At 26.4% G+C, this 21,254-nt stretch overlaps 2 protein-coding genes across 3 annotated transcripts in view; one reads left to right on the top strand and one right to left on the bottom strand.

Moving 5' to 3' along the window:
- Positions 1-204: 204 nt before the first annotated feature.
- On the bottom strand, positions 205-5,480 carry LOC129981105 (acyl-CoA-binding protein homolog). Its single transcript, XM_056091780.1, has 4 exons — positions 5,188-5,480; positions 4,971-5,085; positions 3,910-3,972; positions 205-457 (listed from the first exon to the last, which is right to left on the bottom strand). Exons 1-4 carry the CDS (start codon positions 5,200-5,202, stop codon positions 381-383), a joined length of 270 nt encoding a protein of 89 aa, XP_055947755.1. The 5' UTR covers positions 5,203-5,480; the 3' UTR covers positions 205-380.
- A 1,395-nt stretch (positions 5,481-6,875) lies between these two features.
- Positions 6,876-21,254, top strand: part of LOC129980952 (ecotropic viral integration site 5 ortholog-like) — a 173,746-nt gene continuing 159,367 nt past the window's right edge. Inside the window, exon 1 of one of the 2 annotated variants that reach the window (XM_056091470.1) lies at positions 6,876-7,182. The gene's annotated coding sequence lies outside the window, so the exon portion shown is untranslated. The remainder of the gene's footprint in view (positions 7,183-21,254) is intronic. The other variant, XM_056091472.1, reaches the window with a different exon arrangement.

Raw genomic sequence — 21,254 nt, 5'->3', positions numbered from 1 at the left:
AAAAAAAATAGCTTATTATTTTTGATATTTGTAGTTTTACTGATATGAATTATGATGTTTTAGAGATCTTAGTAACAATGGGCTCATAAATTTTTTTACCAAGAAATAAAACTGCAGAAATTGATTTGTTTAACTAGCATAAATATCAGTAAATATCAGCTATATGTAACTATGAATATTAAGAATAATTCTTGAACAAAAAAATAAGACTCAAAAGTTTTATCATAATTTAATTAACAAATGTGAAATACAGGAATAAATGAAATTTGAAAATGTAAAAAAATATGAAAATTTATTAAATTGTAAAAAGTGATTTAATCAACAACTATTTTAAATTAAAAAGAAAAACAACAGCTGAAAATTACAATAGAAAAATTTAACTAAGCCAATCCATAGATTTCAATAAGATGGCTCACTTTAGTAACATAAGCTTCTTTAGCTTCAGTTTGATCCATGCCTGCAAAATAAAAGGCCAATAAATTATTCAATCAACTTGAACAAGTTTCTATTAATTATATTATTTAAAAATTCCAATGGATTTAAAAGTAGAGTTTATGAAAAATAAAGTTTCTACTAACTTGCAGTTTAAGTTATTTCAAAGATAATATGCAACAGAATTAAAATCAAAAAAAGTACATATCACCAAATTAGGATTTAAAAATACAAATTTATGGTGACGAAGTAATATAATTAATGTTCACCCTATACTCAAAATTAAAATTGTTCTCAGTTTTGATGAAAGCATACAATTTTTAACTGCCAGATATATATATATATATATAATTTTTTAAAAAAAATTAACATTTGTTATTTTACAAAACAGTTTTCATACATTTTTTCCAACATTGGATAAAATTGAAAGATAAGAATTATATATTTTTTGAACTTTTAAATGCCTTGGAATTTAAGAACATGAGAGTAAATTATTATTTATAATAAAGGAATATACACAGTTTTATATTCATCTCAAAAAAGAGATTATCATTCATTCAGCTAAAACCATTTAAATTTTAACCAGCTACATATATTTTATCTTAAACAGAATACTATACAAATCACAACATTAATAGTTTATTTTAATCAAATTTTACAGACAATGCAGAGATTTCAAATATAATTGTGTTTTATTCTATATTTATAAAAATATAAGTTTTTAAAATCCAGCATTAGCTAATATATTGAAAATAAATATTAGTTATTTATATTAACAACTTTTAATATTATGCATCATGTTGATTTAACAAATTTTTCAATAAAGTTTAAATTCTTAAAACCCCAGATTGTTTTTCCTACTTGAACAATAATATATTTATAAAGGTGTAAATTTCTGTATATTGCTTCTTTTTATTTTATTCAACATTCCTTTTCTAACAAGAATTATAACATTTTAAATTTAATAGTTATATATGGGGTAGATTTCAATACTGTTGAAATATGCCTCCACATATTACAGAAGTATTAATTTCCTTTGAGTGAGACAATTAGCTTATTCAAGTATTAATTTCAGTTTATTCAAGTATTAATTTCCTTTGAGTGAGACAATTAGCTTATTCAAAGAAGTAACAAACCAGAAATAAGAAAACACGAGAACAAAAATCATGCAAGTAAGTAAAGATGGCGTACCTTTAAGAACAATTGTAAATTTTTATAGAATATATTATTCTGTATTATATTATAGATTAAAAGAAAATAAAACAGTTAATCTTGATGATCTCAGTAGGTATTTTAAACTGCTTTAACTCCAAGTATACAAGTTTCCATCACAGACAAAGAAAGTATGCTTTGCAATTACATGATTAAAAGTTCAAATATGAACAATGAACTGAGTAATAATCAAGTATAACAGCTTGCATATAATTATATAAAGTATCTGGAATGTACTGTTCCAAGTAGTTAGATGAACAAGAATAAATTGGGTAAGTGATTTTTTATAACTTCAAACAGTTTATCTCACAAATATCAGAAAACATTATCAAGAGCTACAATTTTTAAGACCAATTCATTTTTATGGTTTCAATGCAGATCATATAGATAAGCTTAACAAGACAGGGCTATTTTTTATATTTCAGTTACTGAAATGCACTAATGACTGCTATTACTAATGACTGCTTTTAGTAAGCATGACATTATGATAACTACTACATCATTATCAATGCAGTCCCTTCAGTATTTTCATTTTCTAGTTCAAAATTCCATGGTACACTGATGTTTGAGATACCAAAAGGAAACCGAGGCTTGAAAAAGTAGATGAAAAAAAAGAAGGGGGGGGGGGGAAGATAAATAATTGGTTCTCTATTTTAAAAGTTTTAAGACATATAAAAGAAGCACAAGGCATTCGAAAGAGAACAAGACAACTACTAATAGATAATCAAGAAAATCCTTTTACTCCTGATAACAGAAAAAAATTTCTCCATTCGCAGTGAAAAATCATGTTCATGCTTTTAAAACACTCTTTAGTCGGTCATTTTTTAATCTTATTTTTAAGATGAAAATTTTGTAAAGTCTAATGTTAAACTTGCTCATACACCCCATCAGTACTATAAGGTATCCTCTAGAATTGATTCACCTCTTGTTAGAAAAATGATAATTGCATGTCACTCTACAACAAGCAATGAAAATGATACTAACTTATTCAGCTGTACACCAGAACTAATATATAAATAAATATTAGCATAATATATAAGCTTATATATATATAAAATATAATAATAAATATTTAAGCATTTACATATATAAAATAGCAAATTAAAATTTTTAAATGAAATTCAAGAAAATCTAGCTATTGGAAGAAAATATAATAAGAAAATAATATAAAGATTTTAGAATTGAGATATTCATATTAGAAAAAAAAAATGATTTTGAATTTACATTTTAGTGAAAAGAATAAAGTTGTTTTTGCAGAATAAATGAAAAAAAAAAAAAAAAAAATTACTCAGTAAAACTCATGCAAAGGAAAGGAGATAATTGGATTTTTTCATTCCTCAATTTAATAGTTGTGTTAAAATATTATTTATAAATGAAAATGTCATCAGTTGAGTCAAAAGGGGTGACACTAAAATGAAACTTCCTCAACTATATGTAAATGTATCTATGTATATATATTTGTTTGCTCGCATTTCCCGGAAATTTTCCTTGCTTAATGATAAAATAATGAAGTTGGTTAATGATAAAATAATGAATTCCTCCCAATTTCTTCAAATTTTTAATGAATAAAGTTAACAAATAACATTTTGTTAGGTCATTCTATACATTCATTATATTTCAATAAAATTTCTGCCAATTTGATTTAAATATATATTCTTCATGGTTAGAGTAAATTTAAAAAAAAAAATCAGGTTTCATTTATAACACATAATCTGATCCCTTTTATTTGGTCAGAAACTTTATAAACTGGTTAGCTGTCTAAGATTATGTTATAACTAATGCAACTCCATATTAAAGTAATATATAAAAACACTCGGGATTATAAAAATAAAAAAAATGTTGAAATATCCTTTCATCTATGTCAATTGTTTTTAGAATTATGAATAAAGTCTGTAAAATTACTCTTTTATCTTATTTAACAAAAATTAAATAATTTGAAACTATCTCAAATATTAAGTGATATGGGCTGAGTAGTAAATTTTATGAGAGATGTAGTTCATATATCTATATAGTCTGCCTAATGTTGCGATTTAATTCCTTTGAATTTTCTAAAATTATGATTGCAATAACATAATTCTGCAAAATTATTTTAACATTTTCAAAAACTTAACATTCAATTTTAATTGTAAATTAAATATTAAAAGAATTATGTATACTATAATATATTGTAAATTTTCAATCAATATTTCTTTTTACCAAATTTAATTTTTAATTGCCTGAATATTCTAACATCTGTAAAAAAGTAAATAAAACAATATGTGTCACCTTTCTTTGCATTCCATGCATCCCACTTTGCTTTGCCCTTCAAATCAAACATTCCTGGACGTGCTAGAGTAAGAAGAAAAAGAAAAAAAATTCAGAATTGGAATGCTATTCATATATATATATATATACAAAATTTCACATTATTATAAAAATTAAATAGCAAAAATACAATAAAAGTTAATTTTTTAAAATAAATCATTAAGATCCGATGTATAAAGCAAAGTATTTGTTACCTCTTCAGATACAGGTTTTAAATAAAATTTCAAGCTTTTTATCAAAAAAGGCTCAAGAAATGAAAAAACACCAATTGAAAGGTATTTTAATAAAATCAAAATCAAGAAAAATAAATACATACTGAATAGCATGTAATCCAGATAAAAAAAACCTCCTCAAAATCTATTAACTAATAAATTTTAAAATTAATAAAATTTTAACATAGAAAATGCCTAATAATAATCTTGTAGGACAAATTTAATCTATAAAACTTTTAATAACTGACAACCAGGATATTGTTTTTAAAATTCAGGTTATTATAAGTAGAAAAAGAAAAGAGGAAATATATACAGAAAGTTATAGGTCTTTAAAAGGTTTTCCTTGTTTGTTCAGGCATTATTTCGAAATGTTGCCTAACATTTGCTTATTGAATCCCCTTAGATACAGATACCTGAAAGAGGCACTATTCTTTAAATATCATATCACACAGATACTCAAAACATGCACTATTAATTAAGTATAACAAAAATTTTAAGCAAAACACCTCTATGAGAAAAATTTACATTTTTGTATATTTATTCAAATATATCATTAAAATATTAAGCAAAAGACTACAAACAGAAAACTTCATATTTTGTATATTTATAGTCTTGCACATAAAGTTAATTCAAATTTTATCAGTTCAGCATATTTGAATATAAAAAATAGTTTATATTAATGTGATCTTTCATACTTTCAACTTTTTAAGTAGCACAAAAGTTTGAGAATCTTTTTAAACTAAAGATTTGCTAATCAGTAAAGAATAAATTCATTAAAAAAAAATAATAAATAAAGCACGCCTCACATACCGGTATTGCAGTCTCCCACAGTTGCTTGTTTGAAAAGAGCATATAATTCCAATAATTCTTCATCTGTAGGTTTAGACTTCAGTTTTTTGACATCTTCCGCAGCTTTGTCAAATTTCTGAAAGTAAAATTTCGAAATTTAAGACATAAAATACACTGGAATTTTGTAATATAATAATGTTTGTTATTACACAATGCTGTTGTTTCAATATAAATTTACCTCATCCAACGACATTTTAATGGAATATAAGCAGAATATCCAATTCACCGTAAATACCCTCTTCACAATTTAGGTAAACGTTGCAAATTTCAGAAATGCGACTAGGCCCTAGGCAAATTCTTCGATTTCAAAACTTCCTCAACGGTTGCCAAATTTTCCTTTACCGTAAATTTTCCTTATGACTTTATCAACACCCATGTTCAAGGTTCATTATACTGGTAAAGTTTTGCGATAATTTTTGATCAAACTACAATTATATTTCAAATTAATTTATCGAAATAATCAAATATCGAATATCAGGCTATAATAAACATAATAAAATTGCAAAGAGTGTTATATAAGAGATATTTTAAGGGGGGGGGGGATATCAATGCTTGAATAAAATTTAAGACAAAGTACATGAAGGACTTCACATAGCTATTTAAATGTTGTATAAAGTTTATATAAGAATACATTAAATTATGAACCATAATAGAAAGGAAATACATTAAAATAAATTAATGTCGCTCTGGAGCAGAAGAGATATTTTCCTGTATGACATTAAAGTCTTAACCTAAACTGCTTGATTAAAGAAATCAGGTTGTGTCATTTTATGAGCCAATATGACAAAAATGTACGTAAATTCTTTATTCTAATTATATATGAAAAGAGAGAGATATAGAGAGAAATTTTATCACAAAAAACGTCTGATTGTTATAAACAATCGGCTTTTTGTCTCCTTTGAAATCCTATACTTGCTTTCAACAGTTTATCCTTCTTTCTTTCTTTTTTTTTAAATGTTATTCATCTACAGGTATATGAAATTATTATTTATTTGTTTTCTTTTATTTTTCCGTATCAAAGCGAGAATATTTCCATTCAACTGACAAAAATGTTCATGAACAAGGTTCGAATCCTGGTTGTAACTCTTCTAAGTCTGTATTAACAATAAAACTTGTAAAAAGTCCTTTAATAGAAATAAATATGAAAGAAATCAAAAGAAAAAACTTTTTAGCAATCTTCTTTTCATGAGCAAAATATTCTTTTCTTGTTTATTAAATATTCTGTCTTTCTTCTTTTTCTTCAAACAAAAACCGAAACTAAAATCTGGAATTACACGAGTCATACTTTTAAGATTTATCAAACCTTCAAAACTTCTAATTTTAATTTATTGCAAGGCAAATTTAAAGGAAAAGTAGAACAAGATTTTAAATGAAATTTATATAAAAATTATAAAAATGCACGGTGAAAATGTTTTTAGAATTTTAAGCTTTTCTGAAAATGAATGAACTACATTCATATTATGCAGAAAAAAAATGAATGTAATTTCATCGAATCCACTTCAAAAAAAAAAAGATAATTTTAAGAGAAAAATTTACTTTTTTTTCTGTATTTTTATAAGATTAAAGATATTTCTTTTTAATGATCCTTACAACTTTTCACAAATTTTCAGTGCTTTTAATTTGTTTCAAATATGTCCACTAGATGGCAGATTAGTATGAACTAGTTGAATATGAAAAATGAATCGAATTCCATTAATTCAAATTTCATTTTTGGGGTGTTAAAAGAATTTTTAAAAATATATAATTTTTAAATTATTTTTGTTATATTTTATTTAAATCCGAAATGCAGTAGTTATTTTATTTTCCGTTTTTTTTTTTTTTTTTTACTTAACAATCTTCCTAAACCGATCGTTGGGTTGGAAGGGGTCATCGGAATTTGTGTCATTTTCGAATTTAAATCCAAAGATGACATTTCTTATAAAAACCTTTTCTTCTTGGAAAAATAAAGATTTCGTCATTTGTTTTCTTTAAAAATATTCCTTATGACACTTGGAAGAATGTTTGATAATTGTATGAACTATTAACTTAGTGAAAAGCTAGAAATGTGATTTTTTTTTTTTTTTTTGATTTGTGCATGTGTTTGTTTTTGTTGATACTGATATGTGAAGGAACTCGCCGTTGTTTGTTTACTTTCTATTATTAGCGATATAAATAAGAATTTGAATATTAGAAGGTAAGTACATGAAAAAATTGTTTTTTTTTTTTCAGATATTTTTCTATGAATGTTTAAGTAAAAACATAAATATATATTTAAAATTGAGTTATGAAGATTAATTTATTTTATTTAGAATTGTTTCATATCCTTTTTAAAATTAATCTTGTTTTATCCATTTTAATTTTCTTGGAGAGACCTCTACTATATCTGATTTTAGTGTTTAATTCCATATCAGAAAGGATATATGTGTGACAATGTCATTGAATATTATTAATTTCATATTTTCATACTCTTTTATTTTTGTTCTAATGGTTATCATTGGTAAATTGCATATATTTGCTTGTTTTTGAAAACTTGATTTCATATATTAATATGTGAAAGTGCATGTAGAAATTTTCATCTTCATATTGTTTCTAAGTAAATTGTAGTTAAATTCAACTAATATTAAATAATTCTCTGTTATATAACTTCAGTGGAGATTACACTAATAATTACTAAAAATTTCATATATGACTGAATTTTTTTGGTTATTATATACCTACTTATTTTCAGAAAATGCAAATTGTTCTTTGTCTTGTTTACTTATTAGATAAAAAAATTTTTGATAACATTGTAAACTAAAAATCAAAGAGACTTGTAGCTTAATCAAAATTTAGAATGTTAAGTAATAGAAAAAGATTTTTTAATGTTGCTTAGCTAAGTCTGAGGCTTACTAGTTTAGTATTATATTGATACTTTTGGCAGAGTATAAAATTTAAAGAATTGCCTTTTCTGATATTAAATTGTTAAATATATTTATTACAGATTTAGGATCTAATTGGTAACATTTCATTTATTGAAACTCTTCCTATTTACCACAATTTTTTTCAAAATCCAAAATAAGTTAAACAGTTATGCTTTTTTAAATCAAGAAAGTCAAGTGTTTATATGTGAAATGAATGTGAAATTACTAATTATTCTTGAGTTAATGCATTACTGAAATTTACTCTTGTTTGTTAATTTTCATTCAAATTTTGTAGATTGCATGAATTTTACATGCAACTTTATTATTTTTAATTAACTATGTTAACTTTATTACTTTTTTCTTTCATTTTGAAGTTTTTGAATTTTATATTAAGTTCTGTAATATTTTTAGCTCTATGCAAGCATAATTTTTACCATTTATATTTTATGTGCTATCAAACGAATTTTATATTAAAGTTGTAATATAAATATTCTTGTTGAGTCAAAATGAAGAAGTCTATAATATCAATATTTTTGTTTTTTGATGCAGTTTGAGTTAAGTTTTTTACATGCATTTTTCTCTTAGTCAATATTAAAAATACTGATTAAATTATGAATTTTTAAGCCATTTATTTTGATGAATCTTTATAGTTGTTATTAGTATATATTTATCTTCCAGTCATTTCAAAAAGTTACCATATAAAAGTTTACATCCTTCTCTACTTAATTACACTGTTGAATAGTCTATCATAAGTGGAGTTTAGTATACACTTTAGACACTAAATTTTAATTAAAATTTAGAAGAGCCTTCTAAAAGAGAATATAGAGGAATATTATCAGCATTTTTTTAATAAGAGCTATTCTGTGTAGAGTACGCTAATTATTTTCTTCAGCAAACATTTGGTATTATTTTTTTAAAATAAAATGAAGCAATATAAATTAACAAAACCAAAACATTAATTTGTTTTTAACTGAATTAATAATAAAAATTAAAATGTTCCTTTCATGATTTTAATAAACATATTAGAAATAGAGATTTTAAAATAAATTTTAACATTTAAAGCATTGTGTCATTCCATTATTATGAAGGATATACTGGTAATCTTATATAATCTTTGCTGATGTTATTCTTAATAATTTAGCATTGATATTTTAATATTATTACCCTATTTTTGCAATGTTTGTTTAATTTCCTTCAATGAAATAAAATTAGATCTTGCAAGTCAAGATGCTTATAACTTTTTGTTGATATTCAAATTTAAATTACATCTTCAAACTATTTCCAGGTCTTGTAATTTTTTTAGTGTTTCTGAAAGATTTATATACAATATAAATTTTTTAAGGAAGTGTTTATATATTCAGCAGTTTTTCTTAACATTTTAAAAAATTAATTTATATATACTTCTTTTCATATAATATTTCTTATAAACTACACAAAGTATACTTATATATATACATTAGTAATTTTCTCACTTTAATTAAATAATGGATTTTTTTAATTAGTTTTTGTTTAATAAATGCCATTATATTCATAGTGTTTATTATAATTTAAAAAAAGCTTGACTGAAGCCTACATGTTATATTTATTTCTTATTCTATATAGATCTTCCTTAAATTTTCTGTGCCATTCTAAATATGTTAAAGTAAAAGAGTTCTTTCTTTCTCAAATTCAACTTTTTTATAGACTGAAAGCATATTATGAACTGCTTTCAAAAATTAAAGAAATCGGTATTTTAAGACAGACTTTTGATACAGCTATTAGAATTTATGGACTTTTATAGCATTCTTCCTATAAAAACCATTATAATTGTACGAAAATAACTGTATGCTTTCATCATAACTGTAGAAAAATTATTATTATGTAGAAACAACATTGTATGTTTTTTTTTTTTTTTCCTTTTTATATTTCCTTATATCGTTTCCATGTTGAAAAGATGTGGGAGGAATATTGTTGAAAATTTTAGTATATTTATTGAAGTATTAAGGCAAATATTTCTATTTTCAGATATATCACTTTTTTAGTGATCCAATGTAATAAATAATATTAATAAGATGTATTTTTTTAATATATAATGACTATCTCAACTCCACACTTAAAAAATGTTATAGTCGCAAAAATTCGAATAGAATTTTTTTTTTTTTTTCAGATTTCACACGATTTGTAAACAAAAATAATTGAAAATATCGCTGTTTATTAGTTTCATTAAAATAATGAGTGTAATATAAATAACAAGATTTCATTGAATTTGGTTTCAGACGTCAAAATGTTTTTTATTCGTTTTTTTTATTATTATTTATTTCGTTCTATGACAGCAACATTTTTCTGATCTAAATAGAGTCATAGTTAGAAGATATTTAAGAGCGCTTTTATTTATTTATTGCTTTGCTTTTTATTGCTAATATGACTCTTATTTAGAAGAATAAGAGTGCGGAGATCTGTAGCAAATTAAAGTACATAATGATATCATTTTTGTGCGTTCATGATTTCTTCAATTCCTTTAAATTTTAATGCTTTCAAATTATGAATATATATAATTATTAATAGAAAAAAAGTTATTTATAGGTGTAGCGTAACAGATTTAAAATGTTTAAAGTATCCAAGATAACATTTTATTTGCGGTTGATCCAAAATTAAATTGAACAGTCAACAATCTTTAGGAATAGGAAACAATCTTTAATCAGTGCAGATAAAACTCGCGCGATTATTTTGCAGAAATGCCACACTATCAAAAATCTCCACCTTTTCAAAGAACTCTCCAAGGGTAAAGTAGTAAAGTATGTAAGCTTTTACTTGGATAGTGAACTTGTTTTTCATAGTCATGTCAAATACAAAATTTGGGAAGTTTTTGGACAAGGTGTACTAGTCATCCTTTTCACTGTAAGAAATTTTCCATTCTCCTTTCATAATAACGTGATCTTATACAATTAAGTTATCCGTTCCGTATTAACATATGCAGTCCACATCTTGAGACCAAAAATAAAAACACAGAAGAAAAAAAAAAAAAAAGATTAAAATTAGTCAAAATAAATTTCGCAGAATTGCCTTATTTTACTTTGTTGTTCACAACAAAATTATACACTAAAATCCGAAAATTAAAAAAAAAAAAAAAAGTTGTGCATCCAAAAAGTCTCAATAAAATCCTTTGTGTGTGTGTGTGTGTGTGTGTGTGTGTGTGTGTGTGTGTGTGTGTGTGTGTGTGTGTGTGTGTGTGTGTGTGTGTGTGTGTGTGTGTGTGTGTGTGTGTGTGTGTGTGTGTGTGTGTGTGTGTGTGTGTAAACTATGCTCAAAGTAGGATTATCATTATCATTATTTTTACCCTTTTTATTTTTCTTTAGGAAGTGACGTATAGGTATTAACCTTTTGTCACCATGCGCCCTCTAAACCTGGCGCTCAGGCTATCTATTCCCTTCACCCTTTGACCCTTCTGCTTGGCATCCTTTATTCTAAACGACCAATTGTTCAAGCCAACGCTTCGTATTAGCATTTGTCAAGTTTTTTTGTGCTTAGGTTTCTGAATCGAAGTTCTATACGCGTTGGTATTCGTTAAATATCAATCATTGCAAAATTAATAAAAAATTTTTTTCATTATACAAGATAATTTTGTATATCTGAAAGGCTGGCTTCTTAAAATTCTTTTTCATTTTAAAATTGATATGATGCATTATTTGCTAAATTTAGATTCACGAATCATTTTGCTGATATCATTTGAGTTATTGAAAAAGCGATGCGTAATTTAGAAGCACGATCAAAGTTATACGGTCTAAATAGGAAATTTAATATTTTGGTATGTTTATTTTGTTTAATTGTAATGATTTTTTTAATTAAATGGCATTTCGGTAATGAGACCTTATTTTTTAAAAATCTAGATTTTATTAAAAACTTAATTTAAAAGAACGAATTCATATTTCGCTGTTTTACGACTATAAAAAGTTTCATTTAACAGAATAATCATTATTTATCAATTAATACAGTATAGTAGAAAAGAAAATTTAAAAGAGATTCGAATTTTTAGTCTGATACAACATAGTACGAAAAGGCTTTAGAATTTGATTCGTCTAACATTATTTTGCTCTTAAAGTTGATCGTTAATCAGATAGCAGCGATAATAAGCACAAAAGAATGCATATAATATCCTTGCAACGTACACGCTGTAATTGAAACGATTAATAGCACTATCGTAAAATGTACTTGAAATATGTTTAAAACTTTATTAAATTCAGAGAAAAAATATTACTACTACTAATTGTAAATAAAATTAGTACAAATGAAAAGTTAATGCTTTTTAATTTTAAAATAGCATATCTCTTTCCTGTAATAATGTGCTTCGAAAATATTGAGAAAAAAAGTTAACATTTTGATTAATTTTTCATTAATGATTGAGCTAAAATTCTGTGAAACTATTTCTTAATGAATATTTACTACTCAAGGAATATCTACGTGCTAAATTTGGTAGCTCTAAGTCCATTCGCCTGCTTCATAAAGCGTTTTGAACCATCTTTGTGTCTTGTATGTCGCATGAAGGAATTTACAGATATTATGTCAGCTTTTAAACATTTTCATGTAATTAACAGAATTAAATTTTAGGGTTTTCTAGAACCAATACTTCTTCGTGAGCAGGTTATCTGGGTAATTTAAACTGTGTTTGACTTTTTGTTACTTTCAAAAATCATATGAGTTCTTAGATAAATTCATTGATTCAGCCACTAAATTGATATGTTCTCATTCCTTTTCTGTGTTTCTATAAATATAATTTGTTATGCTTCTTACGTGTCTTGAAAAATTCTCTGGATTAAAGTGGATTCATATGCATTAAAAGGAATTGCAATTTTACGATTTAAAAAATTACCATAAATCGATAGAATTAGATCAGGACAGTTTTGGATTAAATTTGAATGATGTTTAAGATTTTTTAATGTATTTATTTGAATAGCTTTTATATCTTGCTTCTCATCTTCGTGTCTCTGTGGTTAGTCAATACAACTTGACATATACTGTACTAAATATTTAAATATATTGATACACTTGAGCATAATTTAGTTCTAAACAAAAATCGATATTCCATTATAAAACTCTACTTCCTAAACGAAAGCATATATACATACATATATATTAACCTACCCCCCCCATCAGTAATATAAGCAATTTAGCTTCACATTTCAAATGCTTTGAGCTTAATCAACGTCTTATTTATTTTAGATGAATTTTATATTTTAGTAACTTTATGAAAAAGTGTATTTATTTATTACGAATCATGATTGCGCTGTATTCATATTTGTAAACAAAATTATTTAAGCACACACTACTGTAATCGCAAAGTAAATGAAATAGGAACAGATGAAAAGCAGGCCAATTATACTGGACAAAGTGGTTTTAATTTAATATTTTATAATTTATAGAATTAAAATTTTCTTATAAATTTAATTATTTACCAAATAGTTTAATAATATTTTTTTTCTTCGACTTCACTACAGCTTTTCACAGCTTAATGGGCCTAGGCAGTCAGAAATCTGCCATTTGATTGGATCTGCCATTCTATAACAGCTGCTTGAATTATCACCTCGTATATCCTAAGCTGGAATTAAAGTATTACAGACTGTGGAAATATGACATCTTTATGATAACGTTAACCGGAGAGCAATAAATTTCACTTTTTTTTTATCCTATCGGAACTGTGGACAGAAAATAGGTACTTTTTAAAAACAAATTTTATATTTTTGTCTTTTATTTTGGGGTTTTTAGATCAGAAAAATCAAAGGATGAAATCATGAACTCTTAAATTGGATGTTAAATCCTTATTATTAAAATTAAAATAGCTTTTTGAGTACATTGATCACATTTTCTCATTTTAAATTATTTAACGAATGAAATAAGACTAACTTTAGTATAACTGCAACATATAATTTTAAAAAAATCTGGTATTTTTAAAACATTATTTCTTTTTAGACTTAAATTTGCTGAATAAAAAGCACAACATTTAAAATATGATACCATGTATTTATCTCGGCTGTTTTGTTTGTAGGGATAACATATATGTACATTTTTGAACTTGAAATATCAATAATATTTGCTGTAAAATTATTTGCCTGTATAATCTCTTATACTTCGGTTTTTAAATTTCAGTAAATGCCCATAATCATTTCTTCCATAATCTGTTCTGTTATGAATAATTAGCTTTTATTAAGTTGTTTTGGTAAAAACGCGAACTTATATATAATAATTAAAGTACGGTAGTATGCTTCAGCAGTGATATATATACCTGGATTATTTGCTTGCTGAAATTTATTTAAATTTTAACTCTTTTCGGTTACTGAAATGCATTTTTTAATAAATACTAACAACAATTTAGTTTTTTTGTGTGTGTACCGTTGTTTTTAATAAAAAACAATGCTGCTATTTATCTGCACGTGAACAATAAATTGAGGGCAAGTGCCAAATCATTCTTAATGAATATTTCCCATTTCGAAGGAATCTAATATTTATGTATAAAAACATAGAAGAATTTTGATTCGTATCAGCTGTATCTGTGCCCCAAAATTGACGAGTCGTCATAAGTTTGTGTAATCTTTTATTAGCATGGCTTTTCGTTTTTTCTAAATCAACCAAAAGTATCAAATTAATTGCTCGATACGTAGGCTCTTTTTTTCTTTTTCTATCAATTATATTCTTATAATTCAAACGTGGTTTAAAATTCTCTTTTACATATCAGTTGCCCTTATGCGTCATGATAATATTCTGGAAAACATCAACTATGCATTGACTATATTGCCTTATCCTGCAATTTTTTTTAATCATGAAACGATCGAAAGTGATATTTAGACATTTCGAAATTCTACAATCATTTCATCAACTCTAAAATCATTAAAAGGGAATTCGTTTAAATTTATACTGCCTGTTACACTATAAGCATTTGAAAGCTCAGCAGTTGTTTGTCATTCTTTTTTGACATCTTCAAATAAAATCATTAACGTCAAAAGATTTTACCCAAAAAATTTCTTCCTATTAGATATGAATAAGACTGAATTTTAAACAAAAATATACGTAAAATAAAATTAGTTTTAAAAAATGAAGGAGCCAAAATAATTATCAAATTATGGATTTGGCTGAATTTTAAGAAAAAGCAGATACAAAATAATTGTTCTGTATCTTATTTATTTGATAAAATATAACTTTTAAAAGAAAAAAAAAATGAGCAGAAAGATTGATGGAAATTGGGAAAAATAGAAATACAATAACTTTCACTGGATGAAATATAAAACGTCTTCCTTTTCTTCGTAGCAAATATAATGCTTTTTAAAACACTTTATCTGCATGAAAAATTGCTTTTTTTTTTTTTTTTTTTGCATCTGGTGTTCCTCGAAGTCGATGAAATTGCTGCGTTGAAATGGAAAATGAACGGGAAAAGGATATGAACGAAAATATATTTTTTTTTTCTATCAGTCTTCCCCCATTTTTTTTTTTTTTTTTTTTTTTTTTTTTACGGTTCGAATAAATGATAGCTGTAGGATTTAAGAGAAAAGCTTTCTTTTTTATACATGTATTTGTTGCCAACGCATCGTGGGATGAATGCTAACGATTTCTTGCGCCAGGGATCTCATAAAACACTTTATAGTTTTTACTTTCATGTAGGGAAGGGGAAAAAAAACTGCTTAAAGTTATATAAACCACTTTTATTGTCACTGGATAATTTTTTTTTCTGGAGGGGATTTTCTTGAACTTCCATTTAGTGTTTTGAGTTAGCTTCTAAAAATTTCAAAGGGTCTTAATTTTTGTTTTTTTTTTTTTTGTTTTTGAATATTATTTCTGTGAATCAACTTGAATTTAAAGACTTAGAACTGTCTAAACACTAAATTTCTTTATTGATGTTAAGAGAAAATAAATCTAAAGATGATAAAAATAAGGATTTAAGAGAAAATAATCTTTAATAACTAATATATATTAAGTATTTAATAAATAACTTATCGAAATTTCAGATTTGTTTATGGTCAAATTTAATTCCTAAAAAAAAAAAAATGTTTATTAGTATAATTGCATGTTTGAGTAGTAAGTGTATCTATTGAGTAGATGTATTATTCGCGAACTTCTAATTTCATCGAGATCCTGCAATTGAAAATTTGTTCTTAATTTTGGTTTGAATATCATAATGTAACATCGTTTTATATCCTTTATCTAACAGCCCGATTAAATTTAAAGCAGCTTTATTTTCTGGCATAAATATTCAGTATTAAATCAAAATTTTCTGAATTAACCTTTTCAGTTAAGTGTTTTAACTTCGTGCTTGTTACTTTGGTGGTGATGGGGATTTTTTTCGATGTGATAAATTAGTAATTATAGAGAGTATTCAAGAGTTAATTCAGTTGAAGAAAAAAAGCCTGTTCAAAACCTGCCTAAGAATTTTTTTTTTTTTTCTTCCGTGGTGTTACAATACAGCGCTAATACGAGCAACTAGTATTTCAAATTATTTGATGAATTATGTAAATTTTGCGGACAGAGTATTAATTTCTATCGCAGTAAAACCATATTTCAATCAATGCAAACGAATTTCTAACATTCCTCGAACTTAAAACGATTATTATCGCAATTGCAACTAAAGCGAGGAGAAATGAATCCAAAGAATTATGATTAAAATTTTAATTTAGATAAGTGAACCGTTTCCTAGATGTGATAAATGTGAATAGATTTTCCCTTTGTTGTACATTAACAATTTCTAAATTAAAATAATGAATTTCGCAACAAATTTATTCTGGTTATACAAGGAAGGAATATTAAATCTGTTCGTTATTTCGATTGCTGTTGCCAATGCTTTAGGAAAAATATATGATGCGAAAGGCAGGAAAATGGAAGTTCCATTTATTGAAGTGATTAATTTGTTTGTATTTGTATTCCTAGATATATTGCCATTGAATACATTCGTTCTTTCGGAAAACGAATGCATTTGCTAAGAGGAAGAAAAGTATGAGACGGAAAGCGCGTCTCCGAGAAATCATAAGGTTGTATTTAATACAATTGAGTGAAAGGTGTTTTTTGTTGTTGTTGTTGTTATTGTTGCTTCCATTGCGGATACATTTTCGGTCGTATATTGCGAAGGAACCAATGACAGATTTTCAACTAGGCAGAGTATATAAATGCCTAGGGCTGCTAGAAAGAAAGGGGCTGTAATCAGGTCCATTAAATAACTTTATTTTTCTAATTTCTCAAATAAATAATTAAGAAAAAAACATATTCTATAAATTATAAAATATTAGAATAATATTTACATTTTAAGAAATATAATTTATCAAGTCTTTGTATGTTTCAGTGCTTTCATTTATTTGTTAAATATTTATAAACTTGAGTATCTGCTTCAATAATATAGTGTATAAACGAGGATGTTAGGTTGTTTGAAGTCATCACAGATAAATAAAAACAAATACATATTCACGAAGTTAATAAAATAAATCATTAACACGTTAAAAATGTGCTGAAAAGAGAAACTAAACTGACTTCTTATTAAAGAGCTGGTCTCTTAATGTGCACCTAAATCCACTCTGGATGGAGCGAAATGGAATTTAATCTACCACACTTTGATTCACTTTTGTCTTATTTGATAATAATTCATAATGACTTAACAGAAAAGACTCGTTGAATAACTCACGTCATGCCCGCCAACGCGTCAAAGTCAAACTATAACTTGAAGGAGTAAGCTACTCTACATTTTCCCACTTAATGATTTGTTATTAAAGAAAAAGAAGTTTTAATGCATTTTAAAAATAGAACTACTTGAGATATTTCATGCTAATTGTTTCCTGACCTAGGCCAATAAATGTAAAACGATTGTCTGATTTCCTTTCAATGTAAAATCTTTCTGGTGCAACCAAAAAGATTTTGTTTTATTGATTTTCATTAATAGTGGAAATATGTATCTATCCCGAACTTTAAAATACGAAAAAACGAAAGATCGCTGGAAGCAAAACAGAAAAAAGCTTTAAAAAAAAAAAAACAACTAAATTTTGAATATTGCTAATGAATGAATGGCTTTCAAATATAACAATTTTTATTTTAGTAACAAGAAAAATCCATCTTGTATATAAATATAAAAATGAATTTTCTCGATATAGATTTATTTTATCCTCACATTATTGTGTCTTTTTATTGTTGAAATGCAATTTTATAAATCATTATAAATGAGGGTATACGGAAAATAAAAAGGTTAAATTTCAAAATAAATTTAATGTTAAAATCATTACCTATTTCCTATTAAAATGCATTACTTATTATTCATTTTATAAGCTAAGTATTAGGTTATTCTGAATTAATTACGAAAGACAGAAATATAAGTAATATAAAAATGCATCACTTCACAATATAGTACTTAACATTCTATACGAATATAGCGGACGAGCAGTCACGAATTGAGATTGTATGTAAAACGGAAGTTTTTCTTAGATAAGCATTTTATATATTTTATTATTTACTTATATATATACACAATACTTACTTTTATTTACTTATATTTTTTATTTACTAATCTTTTATATAGCTTATTATATACTTATTTATTAAGAAAAAGAAATAATCATATACAAAAAAATTGATTTCTTTCTGCACCTTTTACTTGTTATTCTTCCACTTTTACTTTCGCCAATACAAAGAAAGAAGTATCGTATTCATTAAAAAAATACGAACTCGATTTTGATGAATTTTTCACGTTTCAAATACAGTCAACTCTCCTATAACGCGGTACTCTCAGAACGCGGTTTACATATAACGCGGAGCTGAAATTGCGACAGCCCTCCTATAACGCGGTACTCTTACAGCGCGGTTTCCGTTCAACAACGTCCCATCGGCTCTTTCCGTGCACCCAATGAAGGGTTTTAACTGGATATGTTTATATAAACATTCAAGCTTATCTCTTAGCCGTTTACGGCATCGGTTTTAGTCGTCTCAGAGCTCTTTCACAGTACGTCTCGTTGGTGACCCATTCTTTCTAAAATTTTGTCTGCACCGTCCATTCGTTTAGCTTTTTGCTGCTTAATTTGTGGTTTATAATTGGACAGCATTACACAATACTGTAAGTAATATTCTTCAATTGTTCTAATATAATAATAATAAAGTAATTATTCTTCAATTGTTCTAATATAATAATAATAAAGTAATTATTAACCCTAGATTTGCATCATGTCAAACACAAAAGAAACAAGGAAAGGATTAAAAAGAAAGTTTATATCGCTTTTCTTTTGTATTTATTGGTCTCCATATAACGCGGTACGAATGATGTGATTTGTACTCATTCTGAGTTTCTTATAGCGCGGTTTCCATACAACGCGGTAGACGGTTTCCATAGAACGTGCTACGAATTAGCCTGCTTTGTACGGTTAAATCCGAGTTTTCTTATAGCGCGGTTTCCATATAACGCGGTATACGCACTTACCGCGTTATAGGAGGATTGACTGTACCCCTGAGTCCGAAAAACACATTTTTGGAATTATACCTTCTTATATATTAGCGAGCATGATGAGGTAGGTAGACAGAACGATTCCAGTTTAAGCTAGATGGAATAGGGTGTCTAATCTTCAAACTTTGAACGAAATCCTTCCACACGGAAATATTTGTCTAAAAACAAGTGAAAACGAAATCTACAAAACTTAAAGAACTTTTCGGAGAGACCTCACTCTCTCTGATTTATTACTGTAAGCATGTTCAGATTGTTTGTACGGTTTGAAATTTTCCCCGTGTGCTCCGAGTTTTTGAATATAAATATTAAAATCTGTAATGATCATATTATAAATATGAAATTCCCGCGATTTTAAAGATCCAGCTGATGTTGGCTTTGCGTGCTTTCTTTTTTTATTCGGATGCACATTTGTGAAAATTCGCTTAAAATAAATCGTAAGCAATTGCTTGTTCATTGTATGATCTTCTTATCTCCAAGGAAGTGATGGTCGGGAATAAAGAGGAATGTGGTGACTCAGTAAAGAAGGGAGAAAAAAAAAAAAAAATAAGACAAACATGCCGAAGTCGTTCAACTTCCGTAATGAAATCCCAGGCTACCTGGGATTCCTAGTAGATTATGAACTTTTAAAACAGATTGAATTTTCGTGTGCTGATTTAAATCCAGAAAAATGTTTGTTTTTTCGATTCAATTTTACGGCCCCATCTGATGCCAGAATTTTTATTATAAATGACGGTTTTAATTTGTTACAGAGTGAACATTTTGAACTTCCTAATGTTTTATTCAAAAATCGGAAATTCCAGAAAAATATTTCCACGGAATTTCTCCTTAGCATATTGAATAAATATGTCTAGGAGATACTAATGATGTAAATTGTGTATTGCATATTTATTGAAAAGATGAATTATACCTTAGCATTTTTAAAATCGCAGAATTCTGAGTTCATTAACTTTATGTTTAAAAGCACCTTCTATCCTTATTTCAAATAATTAAAATTTGCTAAAAGTTCTGTCTTTTGTAAGGTGAATTGGATTTTGATTAATTATACTGATTGACTTTGGTGTTTAGATAACATGCTGTTAATTAAAGAAGTTTGGCTGGAAAGAGCTCTAACTAAAATTCTTTTTTTTTTTTAATTCATATATAGCGAATTCTTACTGAAATAATCATCAAATCTGTATGGTAAAACGTACATTACGGCATTCTAGTATTTTTGTATTGATTGTTGATTTAAATTGAGATCTGCAGTAGTCTAGTTTTAGAGTCTCGGCTTCAGGGCCTTAGGGCTCCATGTTCGAAATCCGATTAAGTTAGAGATCAAGGAAATCCGATTTAATTGTTGCGCTTCATTTCTGACTTTGTTGGTCAAATGTCATCTTACTTTTGGAGAAATTTCGTCGATGTGGGGTCTTACCAGCTCAGGTGTCGTCCTCGTTATCTGATAACGACTCAAAATTACGAAGTCCGTCCTAGAATGACCTTTATGTTGTTTTAAAACTGGATGCTCATATAATTAAATTGGACTGTTGTTTTAAATTGCAAAAGAAAAGTAATTTTCAGCAGGTGAGGAAACCCGTTAATGTTTTCTTTTCATTTAGTTTCATTAACTTTAATCATGAAATCATCTACTAAAGGAGGATAAGGTTTTAAAACAATGAAAATTGTTCCAATATTGTATCTACAGAATGCATTAATAGGGAAATTGATTAGATACGCATTAATAATTGATCACGCATCTTTGATATATTTGAAATAATTCATATGAAAGCACAGTCACCTGCTAAATGTAACTGCATCTATCTGTTCTTGTGTTATTCTGTGCCGTGCTATGTATGCTACAAGATAAGTTGCGATATCAAAATTTAATTGCCGCTGTGTATTAGATTTTGTATAACGTGATAAAAAGCAGACTTCATTTAATTAGATAATTTAATTAAG

The sequence above is a fragment of the Argiope bruennichi genome, chromosome 8, assembly GCF_947563725.1.
Source record: "Argiope bruennichi chromosome 8, qqArgBrue1.1, whole genome shotgun sequence".
Lineage (NCBI taxonomy): Eukaryota > Metazoa > Arthropoda > Arachnida > Araneae > Araneidae > Argiope > Argiope bruennichi.
The sequence above is the reverse complement of the archived record's forward strand: the minus strand, read 5'-3'. Positions and strand labels throughout refer to the sequence as shown.